This window comes from Vombatus ursinus, unplaced genomic scaffold, assembly GCF_900497805.2.
Source record: "Vombatus ursinus unplaced genomic scaffold, bare-nosed wombat genome assembly UNPS02006874.1, whole genome shotgun sequence".
NCBI lineage: Eukaryota > Metazoa > Chordata > Mammalia > Diprotodontia > Vombatidae > Vombatus > Vombatus ursinus.
The window spans coordinates 5,660,968-5,680,916 of NW_020946652.1; the positions used below are offsets into that span (position 1 = coordinate 5,660,968).

General features: G+C 47.4%; 1 protein-coding gene across 2 annotated transcripts in view; it reads right to left on the reverse strand.

Moving 5' to 3' along the window:
• ATP13A4 (ATPase 13A4) overlaps positions 1 to 19,949 on the reverse strand; it is an 84,935-nt gene that overhangs the window by 26,941 nt on the left and 38,045 nt on the right. Inside the window, exons 7-17 of one of the 2 annotated variants that reach the window (XM_027848858.1) lie at positions 18,211 to 18,345; positions 16,692 to 16,761; positions 16,260 to 16,391; positions 13,875 to 14,045; positions 12,484 to 12,641; positions 10,587 to 10,775; positions 9,330 to 9,391; positions 5,235 to 5,385; positions 3,653 to 3,739; positions 3,000 to 3,153; positions 2,619 to 2,730 (exon numbers count right to left, since the gene is read on the reverse strand). In XM_027848858.1, the coding sequence (XP_027704659.1) occupies positions 2,619 to 2,730; positions 3,000 to 3,153; positions 3,653 to 3,739; positions 5,235 to 5,385; positions 9,330 to 9,391; positions 10,587 to 10,775; positions 12,484 to 12,641; positions 13,875 to 14,045; positions 16,260 to 16,391; positions 16,692 to 16,761; positions 18,211 to 18,345 (1,421 nt within the window). Of the gene's footprint in view, positions 1 to 2,618; positions 2,731 to 2,999; positions 3,154 to 3,652; positions 3,740 to 5,234; positions 5,386 to 9,329; positions 9,392 to 10,586; positions 10,776 to 12,483; positions 12,642 to 13,874; positions 14,046 to 16,259; positions 16,395 to 16,691; positions 16,762 to 18,210; positions 18,346 to 19,949 lie in introns of both variants that reach the window. The other variant, XM_027848857.1, reaches the window with a different exon arrangement.

A 19,949-nucleotide genomic window follows, 5' to 3' on the forward strand; every position in this document is an offset into this window, starting at 1 on the left:
TTCTCCTCTCCTCTCCTCTCCTCTTCCTCTGTCTCTCTCTCTGTCTCTCTCTGTCTCTCTCTGTGATTTTGCATATACATTTCCTCCTGCCACACACACTCACCCATACACACAAACTCATAAATTACACACACACACACATACACAAAAGATAAGTTCCTTGCAGACAGAAACTGTTTAATGCCATGTTTCTTCGCCCACAGTGCACAGTACAGTGTCTGGCACCTACAAGATTCTTAATCAGTGTTTGGCAAGTTGAACTGAAGGGCTCCCAACATACCAGGACGCTCTTTACCACACAGACCCTCACCCAGAATAGACTTGGAGGTCCTCTAGTCCAGCCCTTTTATTTTACAAACGAGGAAGCTGAGACCCAGAGAAATGAGGCCGATTGCCAAGGTTACCCAGGTCACCAAATTCTGGGCCTGGGACTCCACATTCAGCACTCTCACCTCCTGTGAAGGAACGTGACTTGTTGCATTGGACCTAAGAGGAAGGCCCTCTGTGTTCTAGGGTCCGTTCTGCGCAGGTTTACCACATGCCTTAGGCAGACTCGCTTGGACTTCAGTGGCCCTCCTGGGAGGTAATGGGATAGACTGGGAAACATCTTAGCATTGGACTCCAAGGTGTCCTCTGTGTCTGTCTGCAGGCCAATCACTTCACCTTCATTCCCTCCTCTAAACGAGGGTCCTGAAGTACTTGGGTTCCATTCCAATCTGGAGCTTGGCCCCAACCCAAAGGGGTCAATCCATCCTGGCCAGTGATCCTCTGGCCTCTCCTTCCTGCTCCCTCTGAAGCCCTAGACAGTGATGCTGTGATGTATGCTCCACCGCCCCATCCACCCCCCACTTCCACACCACCACCCCCCCGGGGCTAGATGCTGCACAGACAGAAGTGTCCTCGGCTCAGAGAAATGCAGCCAGCTGGCACGCTAGCTCCCATGGTATCTGCCTTGGTGCATACGAGTGAGTCTTTAGGGGAAGAATCCAGGCCATCCCCGTCCCTTTGTCACCCAGCTGTCATCTACTCCAAACTGCATCCCTGAGGTCTCCCTGCACTGGTGGGATGTGATTTCCGCCATGAAATAGGAGGAGTTCTAGAAGCGTCCAGGGTCTTCCTCTCTTTCCTGCACACACACACACCGGAGGGTGTCCTTTCAGACCCTAATACAGCTGAAAATTGCCCCCCTGCCGCTGGATGCAGGATTACAGGGATGCTCTTCCCTCTCCCTCGGGAACTGTGTCCTCCCTCACTCGATGGCATTCAGACCCACATGACTTTAAAAAGGACGAAATTGAAATAAAAATGACGAAGTTCACAAGAAGAGCTCAACGTGGGTGCTGGAAGGGGTGGGAATGCCTGGAGCGGCACAGGGCATGTCACGCCCTGCCTTGCCTCTGGAGGATACACGATGGACCCAGTTCTAAGTTCAGATAGCGTGCTCATTTGGCATTAAGCAAACACATATGGAAACAGCAGAGCAAACACTGCCAGTGGCAGCAGCAGACAGGGCAGCCCGTGACCAGCCGAGGCCCTTCCTCTCCTGGTTCTTATCTCAGGAAAGCGGCTGAGCAACCAGCCGGGTGGGACTGCCCACCTGCCACGTGCCAGGGATTGTGCCCGAATGCTGGTACAGAACAAGGCAAACAGCCCCTTCCCTCCAAGAGCTCCCAATCTAACCCTCGAAGAGGACTAGAGAAAGGTCCGAAGCATATTCCCTGGATCCCTGAGGAAGACACAGGACACAGGAACGTGGCTCCGACATAGAAACCCTTTCCCTTGTGTCTTTGCATGCCAGCACCTAAAACCTACAGCAGGTGCTTAATACAGGTTTGTTCATTGACGTCATAGCTGGAGGGAGGGAAAGAGGGAAGAAGGGAGGGAAAGAAGGAGGGAGGGAGGGGTGGAGGGAAGCAAAGACCACCAAGAAGAACTGAAACACTGAAGTGCCCTCCCCCAACCACTTCTTTGTTCTCAAGTTGCAACATTCCCAATCACCTTCCGGTGTGGGGGAAATTCACTGCCCATATGGTTGTATCCCTAAGTGTGGTTGAGATGGAGAGAGTTTGGAGACAACCTCCCCTCTCCTACTCCCCAGGACTGACAGTGAAACTGACTTGAGATACTCAAATTAAATGGGGAGGGGGAAGCCACCTTAATCAGATTTCTACCTACAGATACTTCAAGGCATTTTCAATCCCAAGCATGCCAATTAGAAAAAAATCCTATGTTAAAAAGTCATCTCTCAAATTGCCTCTCAAGAGTGTTGATGTCTGAAGACATCAGCTGGGTTTTCCGTAAGTACCTGCTACACTTATTTGTCTGATTAATCTGTGAATTCATTATCAGCTGCATTTGGTATATTCACACACTCACACACATGCACACACACTCACACAAACACACACATATTCATACATACACACATGCATACACACACACACACACACACACACACACACACATACACCATCCTGCCTGCACCAGTGGACACAGAATGATAAGAGTACAAGCAGTCCTTCCCAAATGGGAACATGATCTGAACTACAGTCTATGATCCAGGTCCTGAAAAGATTAAGAGCTGAGGGCAGGGAAACAAGATGCTAGGACTTTTTTACCTCGTCCAGGCGGCGATGTGGTGATTGCTCTCCAGTCTTTTGTAAGCCAAACCAATAACTCGAAAACCCTGCATGGTGTAATTCTGGAGTTCACTGGCAAAATTGCTTGGCACTGTTCAGGAAAAAATAAAGGATTAATATGTCAGAGATACTCAATAAACTTTATGATGTTCTGGGGGGAAAACACCCAGACAATTCTTGCCCAGGAACACTTCAAATTGAGTGGAAGACAAAGTCTTTCTCTTTCAAGGTTGAGGTATGGCTGGAAAGGTCAAACAAGAAAAATGCTCCCCCAAATAAGGAAGGAAGATGGTGAACAACTTTCAATAGGGTTGCACAGGTTGCCAGTTGCAATCTGAGTTAACAGATTTAGGTAGTTACCAGTGTCGGGCTGGCAAAAGCTAACCACCCTTTCTGGTGCCCCCTTCATGAAGGCCATCTGGTCGCCTTCCATCTCCTGCACAATGACAGACATCCTCTGCAGTGCTGATGAGAATGGAAACTGGTGCAAAATGGCGATTCCTTCCACTGGGACCTGGGGAGACACCACAATGCCCTTAGCCGCTAGCCCCCATCCAACCCAGGACAGAAAGAACTGAATCTCAAGGCACTTTAGGGGAGAAAGGAGAATCAGGGCCCCGCAAGAACATCTTAAGGTCTAACTGAAGCCAGGAAAAAATCATTTTAGACACATCCTAGTAGCCGGCTTTTTTCCAACTCATTAAAGTTTCCAAAGAGTTGTATGCATACTGTCCTCCATCCTCCCCATAGTACTGTGAACCCATACCACAGGTATTCTTCTCCCCATTTTACAGATGGGTAAACTGAGTCTCTGAGGATGAAGTGATTTGTCCAGGATCACACAGCTAATAAGGGTTAGAGGCAGGATTCAAACCTAGGTCTCTCCTGATTCCTGTACCATTGAATACTTCCAATTATCCCCCATTTAGATGTGTTTTCCCTTATTGCTTTCAAACAGTCTGAAGACTAGGAGGTGCATGGGTAGACCACACACACACACAATGGAGTCTTACTTGACAGGTTGTTTGGCTTGGCTTCACAATCGTGGCTCCTGCTGGGATTCCTCTGACGTGGAAATCTATCCCAGAGTTCTCTATTTCCTGTTTCAAAAGGGGATGTTTCACTGCACAGATTTTGCCCTGTCTCTCCATTCTATTGAGAGCTCAGGCCAATTTTCTCTGAGAGTGAATCCCAAAGCACCAGATGCCTATGGAGGGCACCATCAGCCAGGCAGCTGGAGCGGAAATCAATCTAGGGCAGAAAATTTGGTTTCCACCATGGATGGGGTGGCCATCACCCTAGAGACAGCAGACAGTTCTGTGGGTCATTCATGCTATCTGGCCCTCTTTCTCTGCAGAGAAGGAACATACTATGTTGTGTGTCTCTGAGCAGGGTCTCTGAACAGCTCACAGACAATTTTCAGAGCATACTTTTAGCATCTCTCTCGATGGTGTGCATCGTACATCTTTCCTTCACTGATACTGCCACACCCCACCCTTTCTCCTTCCTGACAGTCTTTCTAAATGTGATTGTTGGCCCCAGGGACACAAGGCCTTACATGCGTGGCTAACGTAAACCTTTAGTAACTGCCCTGATAACCCCAAATTATGCCCAATATTGTCCCAAATAGGAACCTTTTACCCAGAAGTGCCAAAGTGCTTTATTAACATCTTATTCAACAGATCCCTCCCGTCCAGGGCAAAAAAGGCCAGCATCATACTGTGCTTCTCAGAGAAGGAAACAGTGGCCAGGAGGAACAAAGTGTTTTCCAGTCACATACACTTGCGAGAGTGACATTAACTCTTGGTCACCAGAACTGAGCCCTGAGCACCTCTTCCTTCCTCTTCAAACAAAGCACACTTTTGTTTTTGTTCATTACATGCCAGGCATTGTTCTTACCTCTGGGGGTAAAGAGAAGAGCAAAAATCAAAAACATTCCCTGCCCTGAAGGAGCTCTCAGGCTATTGGGGGAGACAGCATGCAAACATCTATGTACAAACAAGGCATAGAAAGAGAACATCTCAGAGGCTGAGATTAACAAGGACTAAGAAATACTCTCCTTGAAGGTGAGACTTTAGCTGATACTTGAAGAAAGTCAGGGAAGATGGGAGGTGGAGATGAGGAGGGAGGGAATTCCAAGCATGGGGGTCAGTCAGCCAGTGAAAATGGTCAGGTGGGAGATGGAGTGTTGTAAGCAACAGCAAAGGGACCAGCCTCGCCGGATTGCCGAGGACACGGAAAGGAATGAGATGTAAGAAGAACGGAAATGTGGTGGAGATGGAGGGTGGGTTGTGTGAAACCCTGGATCACCAAACAGATTGCGAATTTGACTCTGGAACCCAGAGGGAGCCTGGCCTTGATTGGCACCAAGCACTTGGCTAAGTGTGGTTCCTAACAGGCCCTGCTCTCCAGTCTTTGTTCGAACAGGGTGGGGCAGCCGATGCAGCCATGAGGGTCACAAAAGATCCAAAAATGTTCCTTTGACAAATAAACAGAGACCAATTTGGATGAATGGTTTCTTGCTTCCTTGTTCAAGGACAGTTCCGAGGCTCTACAGACAATACAAGCAGCAGGCCAAATCAGAGAGAGGCTTACCCAGTTGGTGGCTTCAAACATCTTGACGTCCAGAGGGTCTCCTTGGATGGTCCCATCCAGAATGATGAGGGAGTGGCAGCTGGCCATGGCTCCACACAGGGGACCCCAGGGCAGAGCGCTGCCAGAGGTGAAGCTGTGGACCTCCTGGAAACTAATGGGGAAGGGAAATTCCTTCAGTGGGTCTGCTGTTGCTCGGGGCCAAGGCCTGGGACAAAGATAGAATCTCTGGGGATTTGTGCTTTCTGTTCCTTCCTAGGGGTTGGTGTATGGGGTTTTGCTGGTTGCCCCTCACTGGTGCCAAGTGTTGGGGATTAATCTAGACTTCTTGCTCTTAGTAAGTGAACTTACAGGAAAGGAGGCCAAAAGAGTACCATTGATATGTACACCAATCTCTTTCTTATGCCTGATTCCTCCGATGCTCCTTTGTGCCCCATGAATGGCTCCTCACAGCTTCGTGGGGCCCTGGGCTCCTGAAAGCGCCATCCCTTCTGGATGCCTTCCATATGCTTTGAGCACACATCCCCTAGAAGGATCCCTGCAGGGCAGGGATTGTCTCATTTTTGTCTCTGCATCCCCAGAGAAATCACAGCACTTGGCCCATAATAGGCTCTTAAGAAATATTTTGTGACTGATTAGTTGGCCTTCCCTGGCCAGACTGCAGGTTCCTTGAGGGGAGGGACCGATCCATTTTTGTCTTTATATCTGAGTGCCTAGCAAAATACATGACACATAGTAGGTGCTTGATTTGATTTGACTTGAATGTGTGTCTGCTGCATTTCAGAGAGGCAGATCACCAAGCTGGCCAAGAAGGGATGAGAGACAGGGAACTGCCTAGGGGTAATGGGCATCTACTTGGAGTCATTATTCCTTTGCTGTTTTAAGGTGGGTTGACTAACACAGGGCCCTACACCTGGTCCAAAGCAGATGCAGCATCCAAGCCTGGAAGTACCACCGTCCTTCAGCTTCTGAGATGGGAGCCTGAGAAACAAGTTCCCGGAAGGAAGTCCTCTAAGAACAAAATGCCCAAGGAAACACCTCCAGGCTGTACATCCCCCTCCTCCTTCATGTCTCCCTGCCCCTTCCTCTTAGATGATTCATGAATCATAGACCCAGGGCTAGAAGAGATCTCAGAGGTCAACTAGCCTAATCCTCTGTCTTCACAGATGAGGAAACCGAGGCTCAGAGAGCTTCTATAACTTAGCCAAGGTCACACCATGAGCCAATTGTCTTCTGACCCCAAGTTGAGGACTCTTTCCAATCCCTTTTCAAGAGAGCCTTGCAAAGCTAGAGATTCTTCTCCAGCTAGTCCACCCAAGGTCAGAGGGCAGAGGGCAGAGTCCAAAGGGCATTGGGACACATTTCTCTACATGGCTGAGCAGAACTCCCAAGCTTGGGTGACCCAAGTGGATTCTCAAACATTATGTGCCAGTGGCTTACGATCACCCCTTAATAACAACTGAAACATCTACAACCTTTTCTGCAGCAAAGCCAGATCCAATTTTCTACTGCTTCCCCAGCTGCCATTTACTCACGCTGTTCAAAGGCCACACAGTGGCCCATGAGTCTGCTGAGTCCCACTTGGACATCATATTAATTCTGCCAAAGATGTCGCCTTCTTCCCTAAATGCAGCTTGTTGGCCACGAGGCCCCAGCTGTCTTCATGATGCATGACGACAGTCCACCCACATTCCTCCTGGGGAGGGGCTTCAAGATTAGGGCTGGAAAGCCTCCAGCATGTGGCATGCACACAAAGTCTCTCCCTCCCCAGAGCCCAATCTGCCTATCTCTGTAAAGAATGTACTGAGCATATATAAAACATAGAACTGGGACATTCTGAAATGGGAGGGGACCTTAATGATCATCACACTCTCCCTTGATGATGAAGGAAGGCTTTGTACAACCTCCCTGCCAGCAATTAAAGCACCCTCAGCTTAAATACCTGCTGCCACCCAGACGTGGGAGCTCCCAGCCAGCCACATGTAGGAAGCAAGGCAACATTTCCTACTGGCCATGAGACGTTAAGATCATAAATCTAGACTTCAGAGGTCATTTAGTCTTATATCTTATGAATGAAGAAACAGGCCCAGGGAAGTTGTGTGACTCATCCAAGGTCACACGGTAGTGTCAGGCAATCTTAATCATTGCAGAATTCATTCTTAAAGTTAAGCCCAAATTAAACTGCTGCCACCTCCTCAGAAGAATTGTACCTTTAACCCATTGGCCCTCACTAACGAGAAGTTTGAAGTATTCTTTCTCTTTAGAAAAAGTGGGTTATAATTACAATTCTGTAAGACCACGATGCAGAGTGAAATCCCAAAGGGAAGTGTGTGTCCTGTAGAATCTTGTGTTTTGTTGGAGTCCAAACTTGGCCTTTTCCCTCAACTCTCCTTTTTTTGAGAAACATCTTATCACATCAAAGCAGTACTTATGGGGGAGGGAGTTCGTTTTTGCCACTGGCTAACCTCTATGACATTTGGAGCACAGTGGTTGGCTCAGAGAGAGCATTTATAAAATGCTTGTTGATGGATAGACTGGACATTCTGCTGGGCGGGTCATAGTGCCCATTGAATGCCTACCTCAGAAGGGACCTGGGTCATTGGGATAGGATGAGCCTCGAAGCCTTCCTGGAAGAGGTGAATCTTGAGAAGTCTAGATGAGGTGGGGGAGGAGATGACATTGGCGTAGTTGGAAAAAGAGTGTGGGGAGAGTAGCAAGGGATAGAGGTCTATTTCATTTTCCCTTCTAGGGCATGAGCCCCTCTTATTTAATCTAGGCATCTTATTTAACCTATGAATCCTCAGTGAACAGTACAGTATGTCACACCTAGTAGGTATATTAATAAATACTTCTTGAACTCGAATTATTAAGGGATAGCTATCTGAGGTCCCTCTTCTCCATCTCCAATTCCTTCCACCAGCTCTCTTCCAACGTGGTTTGGAGATATTTCACTTTCATCTGGACTCACTCCAATTTTCCAGTATCCACATTAAAATGTGGCAGCCAGAACTAGACACAGGTCCAAGGCATGACCAGACAAACCCTCATCAAGGGCTAAGACACTGAGAGCTTTCAAATAAAATCCTTTAGCCCGAAACTAGAGGGCTGACTTTTGGAATAAGATCAAAAGCGGGAGGTTTGGTGGGAGAAAGAGAAGAATGGTCTGTAAAGGGTTGAGCTTTATCCTCAGTGAGTTTACATAGAAAACCAAATGCAAATAAAAATACCATGGCTCAGACCATAATTACCACCTTGCCTTAGACCCCACTGGAGACTACCCAAGCCATAGGGATGATGGCTACCCCCCTTACCCAGACCACCAGCTCTGCATCAAGGCTGACTCCTGTAGTCATCATTCAGAGGAACAATCCATGTGGAAAAGGGCCCCACCACCCCCCTCAAAGGACCATGGGGCCTTTCCTCTACTTCGTGGCTGAGCTCGCCTATGTATGTTTTCTCCCACTATTAAAGCACAGGTTTCTTGTGATCTGGAACCCTGACTTTCTATTTGTATGCCCAGCACTTCACTCAGTGTTTGACACATAGCAAGTGTTTGCATGAACTCTCTTATTTCTTTTGTGAGATGGGAGAGAGGGTCCACAAGTTCTGAATGTAGAGTGCATTATATGATACATTCCCTTTGGTGATTAGTTTTGTTTACTTGCCTAACTGGTAGGGATGAGGACCTCTTCCCCCCTCGGTCTACACCCTAGAGCCTGGTTTCCCCTTGGTCCAACCAGAGGGGTAGCTCTGGAGATGATTGCTCAGTAAAGACAAACTCTATCAACAGTGCTTTTCAAAAGAGGCAAGGCCATTGGCAATCAGGGTGAGGATGGGGGACCTCTCCATATGCCAGGCCAGGTTCTTGGCCATCTTGCTGTGCCCGTCTCTGCTTGTTTCCATACAGTGAGAATTGTGGGAAAGTAAAGAAAAGGAGGAAGCCCACTGAAGGAAGAAAATATTTGTGACTCGAGGTCAAAGGCCAATATCCCCATTCCTGGGAGGTGTCGAGGGGCAGACCCAGAGTGTTGAGAGGATGAAACTGCGCGCTCCAGTTCCCACCCCACCCTCATCCCACCATCCCTCCCAGGTACTCACCCACTTTTATCTGAAGGGACCACACCCCAGAAATCCAAGCCATCCTTTGTTAAGGTGCCAGTCTAGATAAAAAGAAGCATTTGAATGCACTTTGAAGAGTGGAGAGCTTCAGAAGAAGCACAATTCAAAAGTATCTTGCCAGGATTTCATGTGTGTCACAAAGGTGTTATGAAGTACAAAAAGTCACGATTGAGTTCCTAACCCAGGGAAATAAAAGTGTGGCCTTAAAGAGGGGTGCCAACGCCCTATGACTGGGGTGAAGAGCAGGGGAGGACTGCAATTGCCCTGCTGCTTTATACTTCCATTATGTAAACTTTCCTCCATCTCAGATCTGCAACTCTGTGTTTTAGCCTGGTGCACCAAGAAGGTAAGCGACTTGACCAGGGTCACATAGAAAGTTTCCAGTGCCAAGAATATGTCCTCAAAGGTAGAATGATGCCACAATATAATAACTGAATGGACAGGGGCAATTTTTCCTCAGTAGGCTACCCTTCCACGTTTGAAATTGCTCCCTGAGAGCTATGAAGAATTAAATTCCTCTACCACCCTGCCTCCCCTATCCCTCCCTCTCTCAGTCTATCAGAACCTTGGACAGTGTTTGCCAGGATTCAGGCTCTGATATCGTTGCTACCTTCTTTTCAGAGGTGACGCTAACTTCACTTCCATTCTCTATCTTTTTAATTTAACATTAAAGCTACATTAAGCCATGTGTCACCAAACTGCATTGCGTTATTCAACCCCTGGAACCCTTCCACCTCAATATGTTTGCCTACACAAAGCAAGAGAATGCTAAAGATAAAAAAGCATGGTGATGTCTCACTTTGAGACCAGAGGGAAATAAAATTCTGAAATGAAAGTTTTGGAGAAAATTCTTACAAGTGCTGATCTCTAAGACCCCCTCTAGCCCAACATGCTATGATCCTATGACTGCTTTGCCCAATTTCGTCTCAAAAATTCAGAATTTCTTTTTTGTTTCTTTGGGTGCAGTCAGTTGTAAGTCTTAGAATTCTAGAGGAGGTAGGGACCTCATGTATGATCTTAGTGAGGTCATGTGCTCCATACTACTAGCTTTTAGAGGGCTCCAGACTTCAAGTCATATAAACAGTAATACTAGTGGTGAAGATGAGAGGGTGATGACAGAAATATCCCCTCGGCACTATTCTCTACCAACGATCATCCAACCTATAATGACGGTGAGGTGGAAGAGGAAGAGAAGAAGGGGAAAGATGAATGGTAAGGGGAATGAGGTACACAGACCTTGTCGAAGCAGACGAGATTGAGTTGGCCACAGACGTTGATCCGCTGGGGGCTGATGCAGAAGATGCCGTTTTTTTTCAGCCTCCGCTGGGCATAGATGATCCCTGTTGTCAAAGCAGCAGGTAGTGCAGGGGGAGCCGCAATGGTAATCACATCTAAAGCCTTCTTCACAACATCCTCTGCCGGCTCCTGGGAAAAGGGTCCCCACTGCTTAAGTGACCCAACCTCCCCAAACTGGTGCTGAAGTCTTGGGGGAGGGCATGCCTGCAAGTGTGGCTGAGCTCACATGGGTCTGAGTGGTGACTGCTCACCCTCTCCTAGAGCACACTCAACCTGACCCACTGCCCCTTGTCTGTGTCAGCCAAGGTGGAGTGGGGGCGAAAGCTTGCTGTGAGATGCTTGTGGGTGAATGGAATTAGAAGGAGCTGCTTGTTTCTCTCTTTTGTGTTTCCCCAAGAGCAACGGGAGCCACAAAGGAAGCCAGGCCCCATCTTCCCAGCCAGCCCTTTCCTGACATCCAGCACAGCTGCCAGTATCTCTTCACACGCCTCACCTTAGCCGTCCTCTAGGGCTGTGCTGTTCTCTTGCCTTGCTTTGTGGAAGTAGTATAGATAGCCTAGTGTCCATGATTCCTGAATTCAAGTCCTGCCCCAGACACATACTACTTGTGTGACCACAAGATCACAACCACTCTAAGCCTCAGTTTCTTCATATGTAAAATGGGTGCATCTCCATTACTCAACTATAAAGCTGAGTCGTTGCTCTGAGGTCCCTTCAAGCTCTGGGTGTACATTCTACGACCTATCTCATCAGGCAAGTGCTTGGTCATGTCATTGCCCCCGTTAGAATGTGAGTTCTCTGAGGGCAGTAATCTTGGGTCGGTTTGTCTTTCTTTGTATCATATAGTAAGTACTCAATAAGTGCTGGTTGACTATAACTCAACATTAACTAAGTACCTTCCAGATCCTAGGATCTGTGCCAGGGAATGAAGATAAACAGAGAAAAACAACTTGAAAGTGCCAAATTAACATGTGCCACGAGTGCAGCACCAAACGTGTGTGTGCACACACCCACCCACCCAGGCACACACGTGCTGGATGGTGAAGACAAAGCACGTGCTCTGGCAATCGGCAGTTTCTCAGGAGTGGAAGCTCTGTCCACCAGCACAGACCATCAGTTGTTTAGGTTAGACAGCTGGGCTAATGTAATGGAGCGTCTTTCAGAATTGCTGGGTTTGAGCATCTGATTCCTCTGTAGTCAAGCTGTCTGTGAGCCTCTGAATGGGGCTGGGCCAAGCTGAGGACCCCAGCCACTGCCTCCTTTTTGTCCATCTGTCTGTTCCTGGGTCTGCCCCCCAAGCCTTCCCAGCCTGGCTGAACTTGCTACTACTTGCACCCTGATGTCCACGCCTTTGAGAACCTAGGATTCTCTCCCCCACCCACCCCCAAATCATAGTGAGGCACCAGAGGAAGACTTCCAAGGTATCTTTGGGGGTGAAATATATGGAGAAAAGTCCCTGAGCCTAAGGACAAGCTTACCTGCCTCAAGAAACTCCAGGGCCGACTCCCTGCCTCTTGTTTGTTGACCCAAGAGTATGGAATCTGTGGGGTAGGCTCTAGGTTCAAATAACACCTCTGAGTTTAATCCCTGAGCTACCTTGGGAATGTCAGTGACCTGCCCTGGGTCTCACTTTCCTCATCTATAAAAGGAGGAGGTTGGAGTAGAAAGTCACTAAGGTGTCTCCTGGCTCCACATCCCAGATCCTCTCCCTGGGCATGTATTGGAGAACCAGGTTCTGGCTCCTACTGGCTACCAGTCACCTTTCTCTAGTACTTAATGAGCACTTCAGATACTGCACAGTCACTGCCTCAAATAATGGGAAGGACAAAGCACTTACGCCGCTGAGCACATAAACACATATGGTGTAGACCATCCCAATGGTGGCCGTCCCGATGAGGCACAGGAGGAACCTGACGGCATCTCTGTAGAGCTGGAAATTCATTGGCTTCGGATAGAGGATAGACCTCACTAGGTCTCCCTTTGCAGTGTTGAAACCTAAGGCAACAAGCACCCACAGGACTCCATTTTCTGCAAGTCAGCCATGTTGCCCTCTCCTCCCTTGGTTCTAAGCACTAGGTGATGTTTAAGAGGCAGCTAGGGAGCACCATATTGCACGGAGTGCTGGTCCTGAAGTCAGGAAGACTCATCTTCCTGGTTCAGATACTGCTCAGACACTTCCTAGATGTGTGACCCTAGACAAATCACTTCATCACTGTCTACCTCAGTTTCCTCTACCGTAAAATGGGTTTAACAATAGCACCTACCTCTCAGGGTGGTTGTGAGGATCAAGTAAGATAATAACATAAAGCATTTTTTGAACCTTAAAGCACTCCATAATTGCTATTGCTACTGCTCCAACATGGTAATGCTACATAGCAACATGGTATCATCTCTGGGTGCCACTTGCATGGATCTCAGTCCATCTGCACCTGCCAGGCCTCCCTCCCACACTCTCACTCAAACAATGCTTCCTCAGGCTGATTCTTGGCCAGGGCAGATCTTGTCGTGAAGCCCTCCCCCACAGCTCCTCAGTCCCACCTCCCTGACGTTGCTCTGTGCCGGTTCCCTTATCTTCCCACCCCCACCTCTCAAGCTCAGACCCCACTTCCCTGACTCAGAAATTCCAAGGGTGCCGGGCCTTGAATCTGGCCTGGGTCCGGGGGCTCCTCTGGGGCCTGAGTTCTGCCCAGACCTGTCTGGACCCATCTGCTCACCTGAGGCTCCCCAGCCCCTCCCCACACCTGCAGGGGCCCCAGGGCAGGGCAGACAAGACTTGGATTCCTGGAAACAGCCCCAGGTGCTGGGGAGGGGAGCAGAGAGGAGGCTTCTTTGTATTTGATTCAGTTACTAATTTTCTGATGGCATCAGGTGACATTCAGGTTATCTGCACAGGAGCATTTGTTGGAGGTCACTGAGAGACATTCTTTTTTCTTTCGCGGATTTGTAATTCTTGGCTCACACACATGCGCATGCACACATACACCAACACATGCACATGCACATACATATTCAAAAGCACTCACAGCACATACAATTTGTTCATATACATGTATACATGTGCACTGTGTGCTCATAGTCATGCTCGGGCACACACATGCACAAACACACACACATGTGCTAAACCAGGCCCGAAGACTTTTTGACACTCAGGGAATTCACAAAGACAATACCAGACTCAACAAAGGAGGTTTTCGGGGCAGAGGCTGGAGGAGGGCCCCGGGCACTGACCAGTCTGAAGGACAACAGCCCTCACTGTTCCTGAGCCAGCTGATTTGGTCTGGATGACCTCGGTGCCACAGAAGAGAATGTGCCTCTTGACGTCCTCTTGGCCACAAAGCTTCCAGGGCACAGTGTCTCCCACCTTGGGCAGCGCCGTTTTGATGACAGGAATGCTCTCCCCTGAAGAAGAGAAAGCTCTCATTAGGTAAAACTCAATGACGCCCATGGAGACATCTGTCTGCCAGGGGCGATGCACAATCTCCTCATTTGTTAAGTGAGATTTAGCAGCTCCCAAACACTGAGGATTAAAGAGTTTGATGGTCCTGAGGAACTTCCTTAAGGGATGGGGAGACCTGGCTATCTACATATCACCCCGATCACACACACACACACACACACACACACACACACACACACACACCCCACCCCCAGCCTCCATCAAAACCACCAAGCAGCTGAGGAGCGAGTATTTATATGACATATCTGTCTTCATTCTACATGTCCCTGGATGGGGCAAAGGCAGGTCAGGATTAAATCTGAGACCTCAAATGGGCACGGGAGCCCCCAGACTTAGTGGGTCACCCAATTGTGCTATTGAAGATGGTTGAGTATTTCACAGGCAGGCAACAAGAACACCTCCTCTTGTGTTTCTCAGCCCAGGCCACACCCCCAACTCAGCACACCCTCAGCTAGGTCATGAATCATCCTCCTTTCTACCCCAGCCTCAGACAGACGTGGGCAGCAATTCAGACAGGCCAGAGGCCAGAGGTAGCACCAGTGAAAGGATTCAGAGTTTCTCTAAGGACTAGGGTTATGTAAATAAAGAACTTGGGTAATAACAGTCCTAGGGAAGAGACTGTGAAGTAAAACCTCTCCTCTCAGTAGAGGGTGATGCTAGGGTATGGTGAGAACTGGATTCCAATCTCACCTCTAACACACAGGAGCATCAATAACTTCTCAAGGCCCCAGGCACCTTTGTAAGACTACTAGGTGAGTTGCCAATCTGATCAGTAAAAGGAGTTTCCACACCAGAATTTCTGCCACACTGGCAAAATCACAAATACTTCCTCACCCCCACCAAAAACCAAACAAATAAACCAGCACCTTGGACAGTACCTTGCATATCTATTTTTTGAGTAATCTGTGGTTTGGTAGCCAATATCATAGATTGAAGCCTGTCTGTGACTTAACCAATCAGGCAGCATTTATTAAACACCTACTACGTGCCAGGCACTCTGCTAGGTTCTAGGGCTACCAATAGAAAGAACAAAATCATTCCTTCTCTGAAGGAGCTCATATTCTAAGTCCTGCAGAGTTGCAGGAGTCCCAGAGGTCATGTGACTCAGGTCATAAAGCTAGCAAGTATCAGAGCAAGGTTGAACCTGGAACCTTTGGATGCCAATCTTCAGAATCTAGCCACGAGGCCACACTGCCTCTCTATCATTCTCTTCATAGGTGATTGATAAAGATACGTTGGGTTGGGTTTTAGATAAGAAGAGGGAGGAGAAATGAGGTCCCACAGTGATTCAACTGGCAGAGTACAGATTGAACCCTCAGCTCTCTGGCTTTGAAATGAAGTCTCTTGCTACCCTTCCATAGCTTCCATTGTTCTGAAACACACAACTATGGCCATGGAAAACCCCACTGGGGGCTCCTGCTGGGGACTGGAGGTTTTGACTGTGTTTAGTGTCATCCTAGTAGAGAATGAATGATTTTTTTAAAGAAAAGTATTGTCACACCAGGACAACCTAGTGTAAAATAGTGTTCATTTATTTATTCCAATGAAATGGAGGAACTCTTAAGGACCCAGATCAGATCCTGGCCTTGTGCTTACAATCTGTGTGACCCCATTCAACAACCCCATTCTTTTGGCCTCAGTTTCCTCATCCATTAAATGAAGGAGTGAGACTTTAAAAGATCTCCGTGTAAACTCTCAAATCCTTCAGTCACAGGCTTAGCGAAGTCTGTGGGAATGATACTCACTCACCCCACTCCATAGCTTCCTTAGAGTCACCTTTCACTCCTGGGACTTCCACCACCACTGAACCAAGACTATTCTTGAGTCATCAAGAGACCCAAATGTGAGGTCCCCTGAGACCCAAATGCTGGCCAAAGAGCTGCCCTAGGAGGTGACAATGGTTATTGGGGTGGAAAGGGCTCTGCAGCTTCCGACAGTCCACAACACACCAAGATTCTAAGCATCGGGGCAGCTAGGTGGCACAGTGGATAAAGCACCGGCCCCAAAGTCAGGAGGACCTGAGTTCAAATCTGGCCTCAGACCAAACACTTGACACTTACTGGCTGTGTGACCCTGGGCAAGTCACTTAACCCCAATTGCCTAAGAACTTAAAAAAAAAAGAACAAGATTCTAAGCATCAGAGAGATTCTCCCCACCTGTCAGCATGCTTTCATTCACAACACATCCCCCATCAATGAGAATGGCATCACACGGTAGCTGTATTTTGTTCCCACTCAATGACAATAAATCTCCTGGGACCAGGTAGCGGGACTCTAACTCTTGGATACCTGCTGAAAGTTTGAAGGGAAAGATATTGAGTCGGAATGGCTTTTCTCTCCCAAAAGAAGCATTCATCACCCACCCACCCAATGAGTCAATGACAGTTATTAGGACAGAAAAAGTGAAAGGAAAGGCTATGGCTGCTCACCCCCAAAAGCTAATAGAAGACTATGTGGCGAGGAACAGGGTGAAGATGAAGCTTGTCCCTGCATCAACATTTACATCCCAATTTCTGTCCTTTTTTTCCAAGGGATGGGACTGGGTCATTCCAATCTAGAAGGTAAATGGGAATAACCAGAGGGACTCACCTTTTCTCCTGCACACAGTGACCAGGATGCTATTATGAGATTCAACTAACCGGTGGAGCTTTATGGATTGCTAGAAATGCAGAGGTGGACACAGGAAATAATGTTAATGCTTAGGATGCCCATTCGACGAGTTGGCCTTGGCATGTCCCAAAATTCTGACACTAAGCCTGATCAGCCCTTTCTTTGGGGTTCAAGGAAGAGACAGGTGTAGGATTGACCACAGAAAGGAATCCCCCAGCATTCTTAACTTTCTTGAAAGAGCTTTTCAGAATCAAGAAATACTGTAGAAATAAGGGATTGTGTAAGTTATACTGAATTAATTCCACTTGATTCAATTTAACACTCATTGAATATACCTGTGTTGTGCCTGGCCCTGTGCTAGATGAAGGTACAAAGACAAAAGTGATCCAGGTCCTGCTCTCAAGGAGTTGACATTCTACTAGATCTTTCCACTACTGCCAGTGACTGGCCTCTTGCCTGTTCCACAAACAAGACATTACATCTCTTGGCTCTGGGTATTTTCTCTAGTTGATCTTGTCAGGAATGCTCTTCCTCCTCTGCTCCAACTGCTAATGTCCCTGGCTTCCTTTAAGTCCTAACTAAAATGCCACCTTCTATAGGAAGGCTTCCCCAATCCCTCCAATGCCTTCCCTCTGCTAATTATTTCCCACTTACACTGTACATAGCTTGCTTTGTATATATTTGTTTTCATGTGTCTCCCTATTAGATTGTAAGCTCCTTGAAGGCAGAGACTGTCTTGCCTCTTTGTATCTCTAGCATTTAGCACAGTGCCTGGCACATAGTAGGTGTTTAATAATGTTTACTGTATTGTACTAGTTATCTTTCTAGAGCATATGCTTAGCTGTTAAGCTCACTTCAGTGGCAGTATCACCAAAGTAGCCTTCCTGAATTGGGACCCAGAAAAAGGTTTAGAGTTTGGGTTCTTCCTTCAAGGAATTTACATTCCACTAGACCTTTCTGCTACCATGCCATCTTCCTAGAGCACACCCTTAGCAGTTAGGTTCACTGCAATGAGGGTATACCCAAAGCAGCCTTCCAGAATAGGGACCCAAGAGGGATTTGGAGCTTGGGCTCTTTTCCCCACCCTGCCCCTCTCTCCTGGTGGTTTCAGATCCTCCAGATCAAACCCTGCTTTCTACCTTCTTTCTTGATCCCTTTTAATGTGAGTGCCTATTCTTTGTTGGTTATCTCTAATTCTCTACATTTCTCCTTTGAACAGAGATTAGTGAGTCACCTGACAGGTAGTAGGGAGTTAATAAATGCTAATTGACTGACTATGTAGTTGTTTACATGTTGTCTCTCCCATTAGACTGTGAGATCCTTGAGAGCAGAGACTGCCTTTTGCCTGTCTTTGTATCTCTAGCATTCAACACACAGTAGGCACTTAATAAATGCTGAAATCCCAGCTCTTTGGAGTATGGGAGCTCATTTCCCTGCTTCCACATGCCACTTCTGGATCCCTTCCTGAACATCCAGGCTCACTCAGCAAGAGACTTACTTCACGGAGGTCATACACCGTTAAGGTGATGGAGATTATGGACATTATGATGATGGCGACAGCATACTCCTTATAGTCCTCACTGAACCACAGGCAGACACTGAAGAGCTGGAACACGTAGAATGGATTGAGAACCTGGTGGTACCCACAGAAAAAAAAAAGAAAAGGAAGATGTAATCACAATGATCTCCCCAGTCATGACAAGAAGGGCATCCCAAGGTTGGAACAGCAGCGACACTCCCCAGTCATGACAAGAAGGGCCTCTCATGGCCGGTCACCAACCAGCCCATGCTTGCTTTCATCTCCAAGTCTGCTTATCAAAGTGCATTGATTAACGATAAGATTTTCTTTTTCATGAGCAGGGTAGAGTTGAAACTGTTCAATTTGAACCCAGCCTTTAGCCTTTAGAACTCGGTGAGGACCCATTAGTATTAAAGAACAGCTGGTGCCAGAGATGTCCACTACCCTTAGGTCATCATGTCCATTTCCTCTATTTGGGGTCCCTAGGTCTAAATTAGGGACAGTCGAAGTTGCCACCAGATAGAGAAAAGCTCATTATAAAGCCAATGTCTTTTTCTTATCAATCTGTGTGGTTGGCAGGCAGTGCTTTCCTTCCATGCCTGAAACCTCAGGGGAAATGCAGAAAGGTATTTCTGTGTGTTGAGGTACGGTTATGCCTTGAGACAATGAAGTGGAGAGTGGAGATAGGAAGGCCCCCGGGCATTGCTGTTCCCAGAGTCAAAGGAGATGAGAAGGGCAAGACTAGTCAAGGAATGCAAATTTAGTCAAGAAACTGGCATAGGATCTCCTAAGTTCATAGGAATGTTTATGAATGTCAACTAAAACCCCATCTTCTACAGGAAACTAATTACACCAGTCTTGCTAAAGTGATGAGGGGGTTTCCTTCTCACTTCTAGGTTCAAATACAAAATCCTATGTTTGGCATTTAAAGTCCTTCCAACCCTCCTATCTTTCCAATCTCCTTATACCTTAAGACTCCACCACCTCCCCTCTGTTGCAGTGACCCTGGCCTCCTGGCTGTTCCACAAACAAGACCCTCCATCTCTCAGCTCCTGGCATTTGCTCCAGGCATTCCTTTCCTGGAATGTTCCCTCTCCTCATGTTTGCCTACTGGCTTCCCTCGCTCCCCTCGATTCCTTCAAGTCCCAACTAAAATCTTATCTTCCACATAAATCCTTTCTCAATCTCTCTTAATTCTAGTGCTTCCCATCTCTTAATGATTTCCTTTTTTATCCTGTATATAGCTTATGTGCATATATGTGCTTGTTGTCTCTCCCACTGGATAGTGAGCTCCTTGAGGACAAGGATTATCTCTTGTCTCTTTTTGCACTTAGCGCAGTGCCTGGCACATAGTAGGCATAATAAATGTTTACTGACTGACAGGAGAGTCCACATATGGGAATATATGTTGATCTGGTAAATTACAGGGATAGTGAGGGAGTCATGGGACAACTCTTTGACATCTCCACTCCAGTTATAAAATATTTATTGGAAAAGTTATCATGTCTCCTGCAAGACAAAGGGTGGAATCTTTAATCCCAGGTAAACATCATAGTACAAAAAAGAAAGGCCCAGTGTGGGTATAATAAAATAAGAAGTATTTCACACCCACACACAGTCCTAATGTCTCACACTAGGCTTTACAATGCACCTGTGAACCTCTGTGGTATGAAGGAAGGAAGGAAGGAAGAAAGAAAGAAAGGAAGGAAGGAAGGAAA